At 34.2% G+C, this 14,053-nt stretch overlaps 1 protein-coding gene across 1 annotated transcript; it reads right to left on the bottom strand.

Annotated features, from left to right (window-relative positions):
- Nucleotides 1–12,591: 12,591 nt before the first annotated feature.
- Nucleotides 12,592–13,805, bottom strand: LOC145010438 (transcription factor bHLH162-like). Its single transcript, XM_078968978.1, has 4 exons — nt 13,665–13,805; nt 13,332–13,426; nt 13,082–13,283; nt 12,592–12,972 (listed from the first exon to the last, which is right to left on the bottom strand). Exons 1-4 carry the CDS (start codon nt 13,803–13,805, stop codon nt 12,808–12,810), a joined length of 603 nt encoding a protein of 200 aa, XP_078825104.1. The 3' UTR covers nt 12,592–12,807.
- Nucleotides 13,806–14,053: the final 248 nt, after the last annotated feature.

The raw sequence follows: 14,053 nt of genomic DNA, 5'->3' as shown, positions 1-14,053 counted from the left end.
CCTAAATACCTTGGATCTATGTTTTTACTAAATATACATGCAAAGGTGTTTCTAAGGTATTAAGCCTATAACTAGCATACATAGATGTACACTACACAAGATACTAGTTAGTGTAACATACCTTTTCATATGGCTGGAAGTCTTGATGAATTTGGCCTTAAGAGCTTAGCCCCAATAGTATGTTAGCCTCAAGTGGAATCACAACACATCAAAAAAAAAGGTAGGACTTTAGAGAGAATCTCCATGCACTCTAAAAGCTTCATCAACTCCAAGAACATGCACCCACACACTAGTGTTGGCGGTTTTTTGTTCATTATATATGTATTTATATGTGTTGAATTCTAAGAGTCATGGGTAAAACCCAAACCCATACCCATGGGTTTTATGATACATGGTTCATGTGGCCCAACTCCTTATGTATCCATATATAAAGTTGGTCCAACATGGATCATAAGCCTAACACATATAAATATAACTAATTAACATAATTAGTCCCCATATATTTAATTAGTGTCATTTCGATCACTAAATCAATTCCAAATTAATTCTTGATCAATACTAATTAAAACCATATGATTTCATATTAATATATTAGTACTTATAATATATTCATAAATCATATATAACGTTCTATCAAGAGTCCATCCTAACAAATTGTCTTGATGATATGCAACCCAAATAGACCATGCTACTCTCGGTTCAAGTACATACCAATAATAGTTATGGGCTTAGACATCTAATCCAACATGTCTTATTTAGGAGATTTCAGTCATGAGGTATTCTAGCTTGGTGATTTCGGTTTTGAGGTATTCTAGGGTGGTGGGGTACTAGGCTAGATATTATAAATTAATATTCAAGTTTCATGATTTCTATTCCCAGTATTTGGCTAGTCTTTCTTTGTTAAAGCTTTTTTCCTTTCGAGAGGTTATACTAACTTATATAACACACGCACTTTATGGCTTTCAATGCTCTAGGGCACCAGGTTATGTTGTGAATTCACTTGTATAGGGTTAAGGTTTAGACCTTGCTTGATCCAAAATCTTTCAGGTTGTTACACCTAATATAAGTGATCATATAATGAATCCTCTGTTCTACAAGATATCATGTGGAAAAATGACATGGAACATAATCATTCTCAATGTCCAACAATTTGTTTCCCGATTTCTGATTTGTAATGACAAATAACTTAATCAAACACATCAATTCATTAAAGACCAGGCCCGAAACAAAATTCAACAGAAAATCATTGAGGGGCTCCAATATATCTCTTTCCCCCCTTAGGAAAAAAGGATCATATAAACTTTGACTTATATGCTTGTACTATTTACTCATCAAATCGTAAACAACAATATGTTTTATAACATTAACTTACTGATGCATTTACATATGATCAACGCACAACCAATCTGTAAACAACATCTCATATATCTCGGTTTAAAGAGTATTATACGATATTATGTTCTCAGTATTACTCATGACAAATTCCGTGAAGTAATTATGTGAGCATGTGTTAATCCAATACTCAAATCTCCATTGCAGAAGTACTCATGAATGTTGCATCAAATAATTGCTACGTCTAAGCACTTAGACAGTCTACAATCCAAATTATGATAGTATTAATCCACTACTTATTTCAAAAGTATGATCGACTGTGGATGTTTTGAATAGTCTAATTATCCGGGAAGTAAAACACGCAAAGTTTAAACACAAAGAGAAACAATTGACAAAAATAGTAAACAATACTCATAAAAAACATTCATTTATTCAGTCATCAAATGTCAATTACATTTATTTGTTACAAGTTTATAAATATCTATCTAATCAGTAAAGTTAATATCATCCTTCAGACCAATGCTCCTCGAATGCTACACATGCTTAATCCTACTTAGACCCTTTTTGAGGGGATCGACATGATTTTCTTATGATGATACCCTCTTAACGATGAGGTGTCCTTCTTCAACATGATGTTTGATAAAATTATATTTTCCGTCGATATTCCTAGATCTTCCAAGATCTCTTGGTTTCTTAGTGAACACAACCGCTCCTTCATTATCGCAGAAAATCTCCATCGAGTCCTTAATGGCTAGCACAACTCCAAGGTTTCAAATGAAGTTCTTCAACCATATAGCCTCCTTTGATGCCTCGGTCATAGCAATATATTCTTACTCACATATTGAATCAGCTACGGACTCTTGCTTGGAACTTTTCCAAGTTAGTGCTCCTCCATTAAGGGTAAAACCTAGCCGGATTGAAAATAGAAATTGTCTTTGTCTGTCTGAAAGTTGGCATCGCTATACCCAAGAACTCTTAAGTCATCACTACCATCAAACACAAGTACCCAATCCTTCTTCCTTCACATATACTTAAGAATGTTATTAGCCGCTATCCAATGAGATTCACCTGTATTTCTGTGATATCGACTAACCATGCTCATAGCAAAAGCCACATCAGGGTGAGTGCATGTCATAGCGTACATGATCGAGCCAATGACTCAAGCGTATGGAACTCGACTCATCTATGCTATCTCTACCTTGGTACTCGGACTCTGAGTCTTACTCAGCTTGGTATTACTCTGGATAGGTAACTCTCCCTTCTTTGAATTTTCCATGCTAAAATGCTTTACACCTTATCCAAATACGTGCTTTAGCTAAGTGCAATTAGTCTTCTACTCCTATTTCTCAAAATTCTTATTCAAGAATATAGGCAGCCTCTCCCAGATCCTTCATAGCGAAACACTTTCCAAGCAAGGACTAACCTCCTGTAAAGTTAGAACATCGTTTCCTATAAGTAGTATGTCATCAACATACAATAACAGGAAGGTGACTACACTCCCACTAGCTTTGACATATACACAAGATTCTATTTACTCCTAGAGAAGCCAAACTCTTTGACCTTCTCATCAAAGAAAATACTCCATCTACGAGAAGTTTGTTTCAATCCATAGATTGATTTCTCAAGCTTACACACTGTATTGGGGTACTTAGCATCCACAAAACCTTCTGGATGACTCATGTAAACATCCTTAGCCAAATTTCCATTAAGGAAAGCAGTTTTGATGTCTATCTGCCAGATTTCATAATCATGAAACATAGCTAAGGCTAACATAACCCGAATAGATTTAATCTTAGCCACTGGTGAGAAGTTCTAATCATAGTCAACCTCGGGGTTTATGTAAAGCCCTTCACAACCAGTCGAGCATTGAAGGTGTGCAGCTTTCCATCCATGTCGGTCTTCTTCTTGAAGATCCATTTGAACCCAATTGTCTTAAGACTTGGCACATTATTAAATAAATCCCAAACTTGGTTGTCATACATGGACTGGATCTCGCTGTCTATTGCCTCATTCCATTTAAAAGACTTAGGGCCCGCCATGGCTTCCTTGTAGTTAAAAGGCTCATCCAAATTTACTAGCATACTATCACTAATAAACGTATCACCATCTGTAGTAATATGAAAACCATAAAACTCTGGTGTCATTCTAACTTTAGTGGAACGCCTAAGAGGAAATGACTCGTCAGTTAGTTCAATAGGAATCTCTTCCTCGAGTTAAGCGCTAGTGTTAGAGGTTCCTTCATCGCCTGACTCTTGAATTTCACCAAGATCAATTATGCTCCCTTTGTCCTCTTTTCATATGAGCTCTATCTCGTGAAAGACTCCCCTTCATGCTACAAAGACCACATTTTCACTAGATCTATAGAACAAGTATCCAAAGGACTTCTACGGATAGCCGATGAAAATATATCGCTCACTTCCAGGTTCAAGCTTGTCGTGAGTCTCTCGTCTAACGAAAACTTCACAACCCCAAACCTTGATATGTGATAATGAGGGAACCTTCTTTGTCCACATCTTGTGAGGTGTTTTGGCAACCTTCTTTGTTGGGACTAGATTAAGAATATGGGAGGTAGACTCTAGGAATACCCCCCGAATGATATTGGAGGTGAAGCTCGACTCATCTTGGAACGAACCATATCCATTAAGGTTCGATTACGACTCTCAGCCACACCATTAAGTTGTGGTGTCCTATGAGGTGTCAATTATGAAATAATTCTACATTCCTTGACGTAGTCGTGGAACTTGATACTAAGATACTCACCACCCCTATCGGATCTAAGCATCTTGATCTTCTTGCCCAACTGATTTTTTACTTCATGTTTAAGCTCTTTGAACTTTTCAAAGGTTTCTAACTTGTTCTTGATACTAAGATACTCCATATTTAATATAATCATCAGTAAAAGTCACAAAAAATCGATTTGCATCCTTTGTGGTGGATCTGATGGGCCCACACACATCCGTGTGTATGAGATCCAACAATCCTTCGCCACTTTCACAAGAACCAGTGAAAGTAGACTTATTCATCTTTCCATGCAAACCATATTTGCATGTATGATCTGACCTTAAGTCAGATGATTCCAACACTCCATCGTTTTGGAGTTGGGAAATGCGTTTCTTGTTGACATGTCCAAGACGACAATGCCACAAGCATGCTTTGTCTAAACCATTAGATGCATCAAATGGTAACACACTATTTCCTAAATTGTCTACAACCATCATAGTTTCATATACACCCTCACAAGGTAATGCTTCAAAATAAATTACACCATTATAATAAGAATTAATATAACCATTCTAATTAATAAAAGAATATCTAAAACCTTGTCTATACAAACCATGAAATGAAATAATATTCCTTGTCATTTCTGACGAGTAGTAATAATTATTTAAATCTAAACTTAACCCACTATTAACCACTAAAGAGTAAATCCTAATCTTGGTAATAGGTGACGATATTCTATTGCCGATAATCAAGTTCATCTTTCCATGCTCCACATCATCACTTCTTCTTATCCCCTGCAATTCAAAACAAATATTAAAACCACATCCTGTATTAAGGACTGAAGAATTAGAATGCGATGACTTTTTAGATTGAATAGTTTAAATAGTTGTCGAGGTTGGCTTGATCTTTCCATACTTTATATCTTGCAAGTACTTGGGGTAGCTTCTTTTCTAATGCACATTATCATGGAAGTAGAAGCAGGTAGCCTATTTAGAATCAGAGATAGGGGAGATTCAGAACTAGATTTTCCTTTAAGGCCAATGCCAGACGCCAATCAGAGGTAGTAGCAAGAGGAGTGGAGGTAATACTTTTTCCTTTCATTCCACTCTTAACGTTTCTCATCAAGCTTTGGAGTTGACTCAATGTGACTTCCACCTTGTTCAGATGATAAATCATAACAAACTAATCATAAAAGGAATGAAACAAGTGCAAAACTATGTCAATCACCAATTCCTCATCAAAGTTCACATTGAGCTTCAAGAGAAGATCCACATATCATTGCAAGTGGGTCGTAACATACTCTCCATCCTTCATCTTGCTGGTTATGAGGGACTTCACTAATTCATACCTATCTTGATGAGCACTCTGATGGTACTTTTCCATCTAGTCCTTGTTAATCTCATATGACTAATCGTTCTCATAGAACCTCTGAAGTTCGAGAGTTATAGTGGCAACCATGATGAATGACACTTTGGTTGCATCATTGCAATGTCTCCTATACTCAACAATTTCTTCAGGAGTAGCTTTTGTTTCATCGATCTCCTTCAACTCTTTTTCGAGAACATGTTCCTTGTCTTCAAATCTCAAATCCATCTTGACATTGCTAATGCAATCATTATAATCCAATTCATCAAAGGTGACTTTTGAGCAAATGCTCAAGAGCAAGAAGTGGTTGTAGTTGTTTTTGGAAGAGCCATAAGCATTGTTGGAAGTTGACATCTCAATTGAAGAAAGAAAAACATTGATTTAATAAGGAAATCCTTAATATAACATCCAAATGAAATATTAAGGCTAGGATCCAACTAAATAATTCACAATTCAGAAGAGGGATGCCATAATCCAATTGCAAATTATTTAAAGGTAGGTAAATGACGACTTACCAATTTCACCACGAAAAACTAATTTTAAACGAATTAGGTTTTTAAATGAAATTGCTAGATATTGTGAGATTCATTGAACTATATAATGACATGTTTAATCTCAATTATGCCATTTCCATTTGTTATTGTGATACTGAGGACCACAAACAATGTGTTAGTAACCATGCAAATTAGCTTGGTACTCTCGATGTCATTTATGACCAAACTAATGTGCCGCTTAACCACACACGTTCCATTCATCAATGATAATTTATGAGTTATCCATTTCCTCCCTTTATTACTCCATATTAGTGTGCCAGTTAACCACACACGCTCAACTAAAGACTTTCATAAAGTGCAATGTGCAATTTCATGGATTAGCATCAAATTCGCATTTTTTTTTCTAAAGTAACTAGGATTGAGAATTTTTTTGTGAATACATTTAGTTACTTTAATTATTTCATTATACTTATTAATGAGAGTTTAGTGAGCTGTCAAACTCGTTCGGCTAACGACCCTCCATCAATCAAGAAAGCGGTGGGTGAGACTAGACACCCATTCAACCACCATTTTATAGGCAGTTTTCTTATAACCCCCTTATAGATTGGGTTCGTGAATGAGACCTACTAACGGTAAGACTAACCTTCTCTTATACATACATATATATATATATATATATATATATATATATATATATATATATATATATATACACACACACACACACACACACACACACACACACACATATATATATATATATATATATATATATATATATATATATATATACATATATACAAAGGTGTACTTTAACATTTCAAATACTAAGGTCTAAAATTTAGAATTTCCTAAATTAAACTATTCAATTTAAATTTTAAATTTCGAAACCACTTGTGTATTTTTAAAACTTTTCAAAAATACTAGATTAAATTTTTAATAATTAAATTAACAAATTAATTTTATCATTATCTAAAAGTTTAACCCAATCATGAATTCATGATAACGATACAAGATTACTGATTAATTTTTCCAACTTTAAACCATTAAAACGAATTTAAGGTAATTATCCTAATCAATCTATGAAAGATTTGTCGAAGCCGAAAATTTAGGATCTGACATTAACTCGTCGAGTCTGGGCAATGTACTCGCCGAGTTCCAATATGAACTCGTCGAGTTCTATGAAAAGAATGACGATATTGTTCCCTTATCCTTTGAATAATTCACAATTGCATCATATTCAACTGAAAAACATCCTAGGCTCTGATACCACTGATGAGTTATGAGCATAACTACAAATCATATGTGTTCATGCAACCCTATAAGTTTTGGATCTAGGTTTTCATTAGTTGAACATTCAAACTTGAATACAAAAGAGAAAACCTAATATGCATCTATAAAAATCACAATTAACCTAATACTAGGGTTTAGATACATACCTCAATTTTTATTTAGTAATAACAATTAATCATTGTAGATCTTGAACTCTTGAGAGCAAGTGCCTCAAATGTTATACCTTTAATGAATTACAAACACTCTTTGCAAGAGGATGAGAAGAGAAAGGATGAGATAGCACCATAATTTCGGCTATGCTAGGGTTAAAAGCAAGTGGCCGAAAATCCCAAGGGTTAGGCTCCTTTCATATTTGATGTTGCTTAGTCCCAAAGCTAGGGTATGTAGGTAGAAACCCAAATTTCCAACTTAAGGTCTAAGCAGCCCATGGACTCCTCATATAGAAGCCTTGGATGAAAACTTATCGGGCCTCCGTATAATTTTCGTTCACTCATATCTATGGAATCTAAGAGCCCTATTTCACAACTATAAATTAATTGCAAAACAGCCCCTATACTTTTAATTAATTCCTTTAATCCTAAAATTGATTCCAAATTAATTTCTGATTAAATATTAATTAAATAACATGATTTCTAATTAATATATCATTCTCATAATATATTAATAAATCATTTATATCAATTTATTATGACAAATAATAAATTCAACTTATCTCCAAATGTTATCCTGTCAAGTTGCAAGCGTGAAGGCAACCCAAAAGGATTGTGTTACTATCAATTCAAGTATATACCAATTGTAGTATTGGCTTAGACACCTAATCTAACAGAGTTCTCCACAACGTGGAGTGTTGTGTAGCCCAAGCCCATTAAATTAGGGTTTGCCTCATATTAAGAGCTTAGAACCCTTGTTTAAATCATTTTCCAGCCTCCATTGCACCAAGAAACTGCCTTTTTTAGCAAACTCTAAACTCTCTTCATGATTTGAGCTCATACCATATCCTCTCTCCTCTTTTGGGTACTTTTGGTGGTGTTTTACCAAAGCTTAAAGATCAAGAAAGTTCTTTTGGTTGTAAGGAATGCTGTTGGAATTGAGTGGAAACCTTCAAAGTCACTCCATTTTTGAACAATTTTGAGTATAAAGTTAATATCATGATTTTTTAGTTCTATGGATCTGGTCATTTTTGTTTTTGACACTTTTGGTCCTTTTTATGCGCGATCTTGGAGTGAGTGGACCCTAACATATTTTGATCAGTTTAGAATGCTTCTTGGACCTTATGGACTAGGAAGGTTAGGATCTTTTGCCTTCCCTTTAAGCCATGCAAGTTATCTTTATTCTTTAGGTCATTTTGGTGTATTAAAGTTTAGATCTTGAAAGTTTGTGGCATAATTCTGGATAAAGTTGGAAACATTATCCATCTAAACTTCATGTTGATTCAGATTCGAGGGATGAACCATCCTAATCGATAAAGTGAGAAACTTTATCCATTATAAAAGTTGTTAGGTACCAGATCTAAAAAGTTGGAAGCTTAGGTTTAAGGGTAAAGTGTTTAATGCTATAAGTTGTTGGTACCAGTTCCCACAGTGTAACATGTTGCTCACAACGATGTGGAGGCTCGTATGACCACAATTTCTTTGTTGTGTAGCTACCACGTCATGGCATATGGGTGTCCACAACGTGGAGGTCAGTTGGGGATGACTTTGACCGTTGACTTTTTGACAAGTTCGAGTTTTGGTCAAACTTGGAGAGGCGTTGATGTATAGTATGAGATTTATCTTGTGATTGATTTAGGAGGTTCATGTAGCTGATTCTATGGGACTTTGAGTAGTAGGTTTCAGCACTTCGTTTAGGTGAGTATTCTCACTATATTACATATGTCATAGTGGTGTGCATGCTATACTAGTTGTATCTTATTTACTGAATGATGTTATGTGTTATTATTGAGTTGATAATAACTAAAAAATTGCTGATAGTCCATAGGGTTGCTGATAACCCATAGGGTTAATGATGATCCGTAGATGTTTATGTTGTTGTGGTGTATGTGATATTTAGGACTGCTGATAGTCCTAAGGTTGTTGATAACCCATAACTGATTTTTATGTTGTATTATATTGATATTTTGGAGAACTCAGTAACCTTTGTACTTACAGTTGTTGATTAAATGTTTTACAGGTGCTTATCAAATTGAGAAGGGGGGACTGTACGCACACAAACCCATCAACAGTTTTATGATTCGAGATTCTGCATTGCATTCCTTATAACTTTGATTTTAAATTATGGTTGATGAAAATTTGGGTTGACTTGAATGTAACTTTATAAAAATGGGTGTTTATTCTATTTTAATAATGAAAAAATTATTTTGAAATTTGTAATGTTACAATTAGTTTCAATTAAAATACCTATAAACAATGGTATGTTTGATTAGATTTCGAATCACTATATGATTATGTTTAATTCGTGTGAGGTGCAATGGAGTTTTGACAAAAATTCACTAGTTCCTAAATATATTAGATTGGATGGTTAAGTCACTAACTGTATGATTCTATGATGTCTAGCAACAAAGATAACTCCCATCGATTTAGTCTATTCATTCATATTACGTAATGACTCAATAGCTATGATCAGTCTCAAGGTTAATGACAACTACTCAAATTATCGATGTTAACAGATCAATCACAAACATTTAATTTAACTCTATTGTGTTTAACCTAAAGATACGGTCGGCCTCTATACCAACTGTTTACCTCATTAATGGAGTTTTGGGCCACTATGTTAACGAAACAACATGATACAACACATGAGTCTTTAATTAAAGAAAATCATAATAAATTAAATTTGTATAAAAAATAATTTCAAAGAATTAAACCATAATCATAATAGATCATTTACATTTAAACAAAAGTACATGGATTGTAGCCCATAAACGAAGTAAAAAATTATATTAACTAAAGTAAAATAAACCAATACTCAAAGGAATGCTTAATGCTAGTCTTCAATCTTCAAAGGTGTAGAAACTAGGGTTTCTAGAAATCCTTCTTCCTCCTTTGGTGAAAAGCTATGAAAATATGAAAAATTTCCCTTTTCCTATAGTCTCTCTTTCTTGGATGAAATTTGAGTTCAATTTATAGGGTTTTGTAACCGACTTGTTTGGTCGTGCGACAAATGGATCGCGACGTGGTCTTTATATTTCAATAAATATCTTCTTAATATTTTATTTCTTTGGAATTATCTTTATTTAAATTATAAACAATTTTACATAATTTGTACACTACGAAAATATGTCCTTAATATGCCTTTTTGGCCTTAATTTCATCACTTGGTAATTTTTATTTGCAAAATACGAATTTATAACGATTAAGTATAATTTGTACCTTAAAATCATGTAGATAAATGTTAATTTTTTTTGGAAACACTCATTAATAAAAAGAAGGAACACCAAGAAAGCAGCTAGGAGAAGGGGCGAACACTACAGTCAAGTACAAAACAAATACAAATTGCCCATTGTTGAAAACAAATCAAATAAAAACACAAAATTTGGAGGAGTTTAACAGAAAACAATGAAGAAGAATGATTGCTTTGTACACAAAACACGTTTCATTATTAATTACTGCAACAACAGAACATTACATGGACAAGTACTATTTATAGACCTATGTGTAACTGTCAAATGACAGTTACTATCCCAACCAATGCACCGTTCAAATGAAACCCATTCAAACCAACACAATTGTTCAGTCTAATCGTTCAAGAACAAATACCATAAATACTAATAATAAATACTATTTTAATAGATAATTACCAAACTACCCTTGTCTAGGTTATATTTTCCAACACGTCCCCTTAAGCTAGACAAGATTCCTGAAAACATCATCAGAAATATTCTTCACCAAACACATCAACAACCATGCATTGCACACCTTCTAATTCATCACATAAACATCATCAGAAACATTGCCCAGAATCTTTACATCTGGTATATCATCACACCTTTTTAATGAAGCAACACAATCATCCACAAAGTCTTTATCATCTTATTCAATCATCAAAAACATAGTCTCCTCGGACAGCTTCACGAACTTGGCATCTTCTTGACTCTCATCTTGTTGCTTCTTCCTGCAAAACCTCATTATATGACCATAATTGTGACAATAATAACATAGTTTTTTTTACAAATGTATTCTTTTGAATGATCCTTCTCCCTTGGAAGTTCCACCATCGTGATCATCCTTGTTTTTGTCATCACACAAATCATTTCCAGGTTCCTTCCCTTTCAATTTGGTTGAAACTTGAAATGCTTGTTCCATCGGGGAATCATCAAATTGCCTCATTCTCAATTCATGGGATTGCAAGGTACCCACTAAACTTTCCAAAGATAATGTTTTTAAATCCTTTGATTCTTCTATAGCAACCACGATGTATTCAAATTTTCTTATTAAACTTCTCAAGATTTTCTCAACAATCCTTTTATCATCAATATCTTCTCCATTTAATCTAATTTGATTTGTTAACATAAATTTTTTGTTGTAGTAATCCTCAACCGACTCACACTCTTTCATCTTTATACCATCAAACTCGCATCTGAGAGTTTGTAGTTTCACAACTCTAACTTTATCTTCCCCTTTATAAGTTTTGTGTAATGTCTCCCAAGCCTCTTTTGATGTAGTTGAAGATGAAATTCATTCAAAGATAACTTCATCTACTGGCTGCTAAATAAGGAATAAAGCCTTCCTGTCTTTCTTCTTTGTATGTTTCAGTTCTGTGCGTTGCTTGGCTGAAAGAGTTGTTTGATCTCTTGGTTCAACAAAATCATTTTCAATCACACTCCAAAGATCTTGTGATTCAAATAAAACATTCATCTGAGTATTCCGTTGATTGTAATTCCTTCCAGTGAATTTTGAAATCTGAGATTGCACCCCACACACCGGGCTCTGCCTCTGATACCACTTTGTTGGAAATAAATTAAATAAAAACACAAAATTTGGAGGAGTTTAATAGAAAACAATGAAGAAGAATGATTGTATTGCTAATGTTTTGCTGAGATAGGAGTCTTCTTAACGATCGAGCTCGTCTCCTTGATTTCTAAAGACACCATTGTGAATTGTAATAATGCTTGTGCTATCTTGTCCAACTGGGTTTAACATTTGCAAACCAAACACAATGAAATCGACATCAACTTTATTTTGGGAAAAAGTACCTATCAACATTCGAGTTCTTCACAAAATAGCTACAACTTCTAGATTACACATACAGACTGGCGAGAGGGCAACAATATTTATTATTTGAATAGGTCGGACATCTTGAATGCTTAGCACGAGGTCAACATACAATAAAATTCGTACACTTCAACATCTCTACACTGTAAATACAACTGAAAGGACAAATATACTGCAATACATATATAGGATATGACCCTAAAAAATCACATATTCGTAATGAACAATTACAAATATGCGAAACATTATTGAATTGGACTCTAGAAGTTTGCCAAAACAAGCGTCAGCATTATTAACCTCCCATGAAACACAACATAATTCAGTCGACAAAAGTTTATTACTCATTAGATTCCAATCACAGATTCCTCATTTAATGGATATGTCCAACGTAGTTAGGAATTCCTACACCATATGTCGGAGGAGATTTCAAAATCCCATAAATCTAGGTTGGATTCCTCTTCGTTACATGATGGTGGAAGAACATCTAACACTACTTCTTTTCTCGAGAATCCTCCAAACAATTCATTTAGCTTCCGATACATCTCTGCTGCTTCAATCTATATACGCACAAATATACATACAGAAATCAATGTCTTTGCCGCTGTTCAATCCCTTTATACAACAATTTGAACAGTTATTTGCCTAATAATTCTATAAACAACTGACCTTTTTCTGATGTACATGGAAAGTAGAAGGTCCAGAAGTAGAAAAACTTGCGTATCCTACGGCAGTGCTGTATTGATCAATTGTCCGAATAATATCACAATAACAAGAATAAGTTTTCAATCCAAAGATTAAAACTACATCTATATCAGAACTAATTTCATGGATTTGGATATCAAAAGATTGGGAAGTGGAAGCCAGATGGCTGTCCCTTCCCTTCGGTTCATGTAATAATCTATTGCTGCTATAGTGCTTTTCTTTTTTGTCCTTCGTTTTCTCTAAGTTTTCTTTCAGGGTTTCAATGTATCGTATAGCTTCGTTTACTCTATCAGACATTTGTGGAGATCCCTGCATGCGTAAAATTTTTAAATGTAAGCGACGGTGTCACTAAATATAAAGTACAATTGTTTATAAATATATAATATAACCAAATACATGCATGCATCTTAGATTCTTAATGATAGTATATCACATTAAATTTAAATGTTTTATTGTACTAAGCTCTTACTAGAACAGCGGGATAAACATATACACAAGACATAATTTGTAATAACATTGGAGAATATATTCAGAAACGGGGAGGAACCTTAAAGGTGAGATTTTCAGGGAGGAGGGAAAAGAGCTGAGAGTAGAGGAACTTCATTTGGTTCCTCCTGTTCTTCTCAATAACCTTTCGATCTGGCCTTTCTGGAATCAAAGAAGAACCAAAGCAATTGCTCCTCTCCATAATTTTCTTCCTCTAACGACTGGTCGTAGAACAAAAAGGGCGTAAAGATAACCTTACATTCTTAAAATTTTAGACATCAAATGACAAGAGAGAAGTCGTTTGCATTAAACAGATGATGTATGGATAGTTATATATAGGATTGGAAAGGGTTGATAAAAAGGGGAAAAAGGCCGAAGTTACGTCACCTTTCTTTCATCATCTTCCTGTTGACTGGATGTGCTTTTTATTGTTTGTAATGGTGGGGCAAC

This window comes from Lactuca saligna, chromosome 8 (assembly GCF_052625555.1).
Source record: "Lactuca saligna cultivar CGN05327 chromosome 8, ASM5262555v1, whole genome shotgun sequence".
NCBI lineage: Eukaryota > Viridiplantae > Streptophyta > Magnoliopsida > Asterales > Asteraceae > Lactuca > Lactuca saligna.
This window is presented reverse-complemented; position numbering and strand designations above follow the sequence as displayed.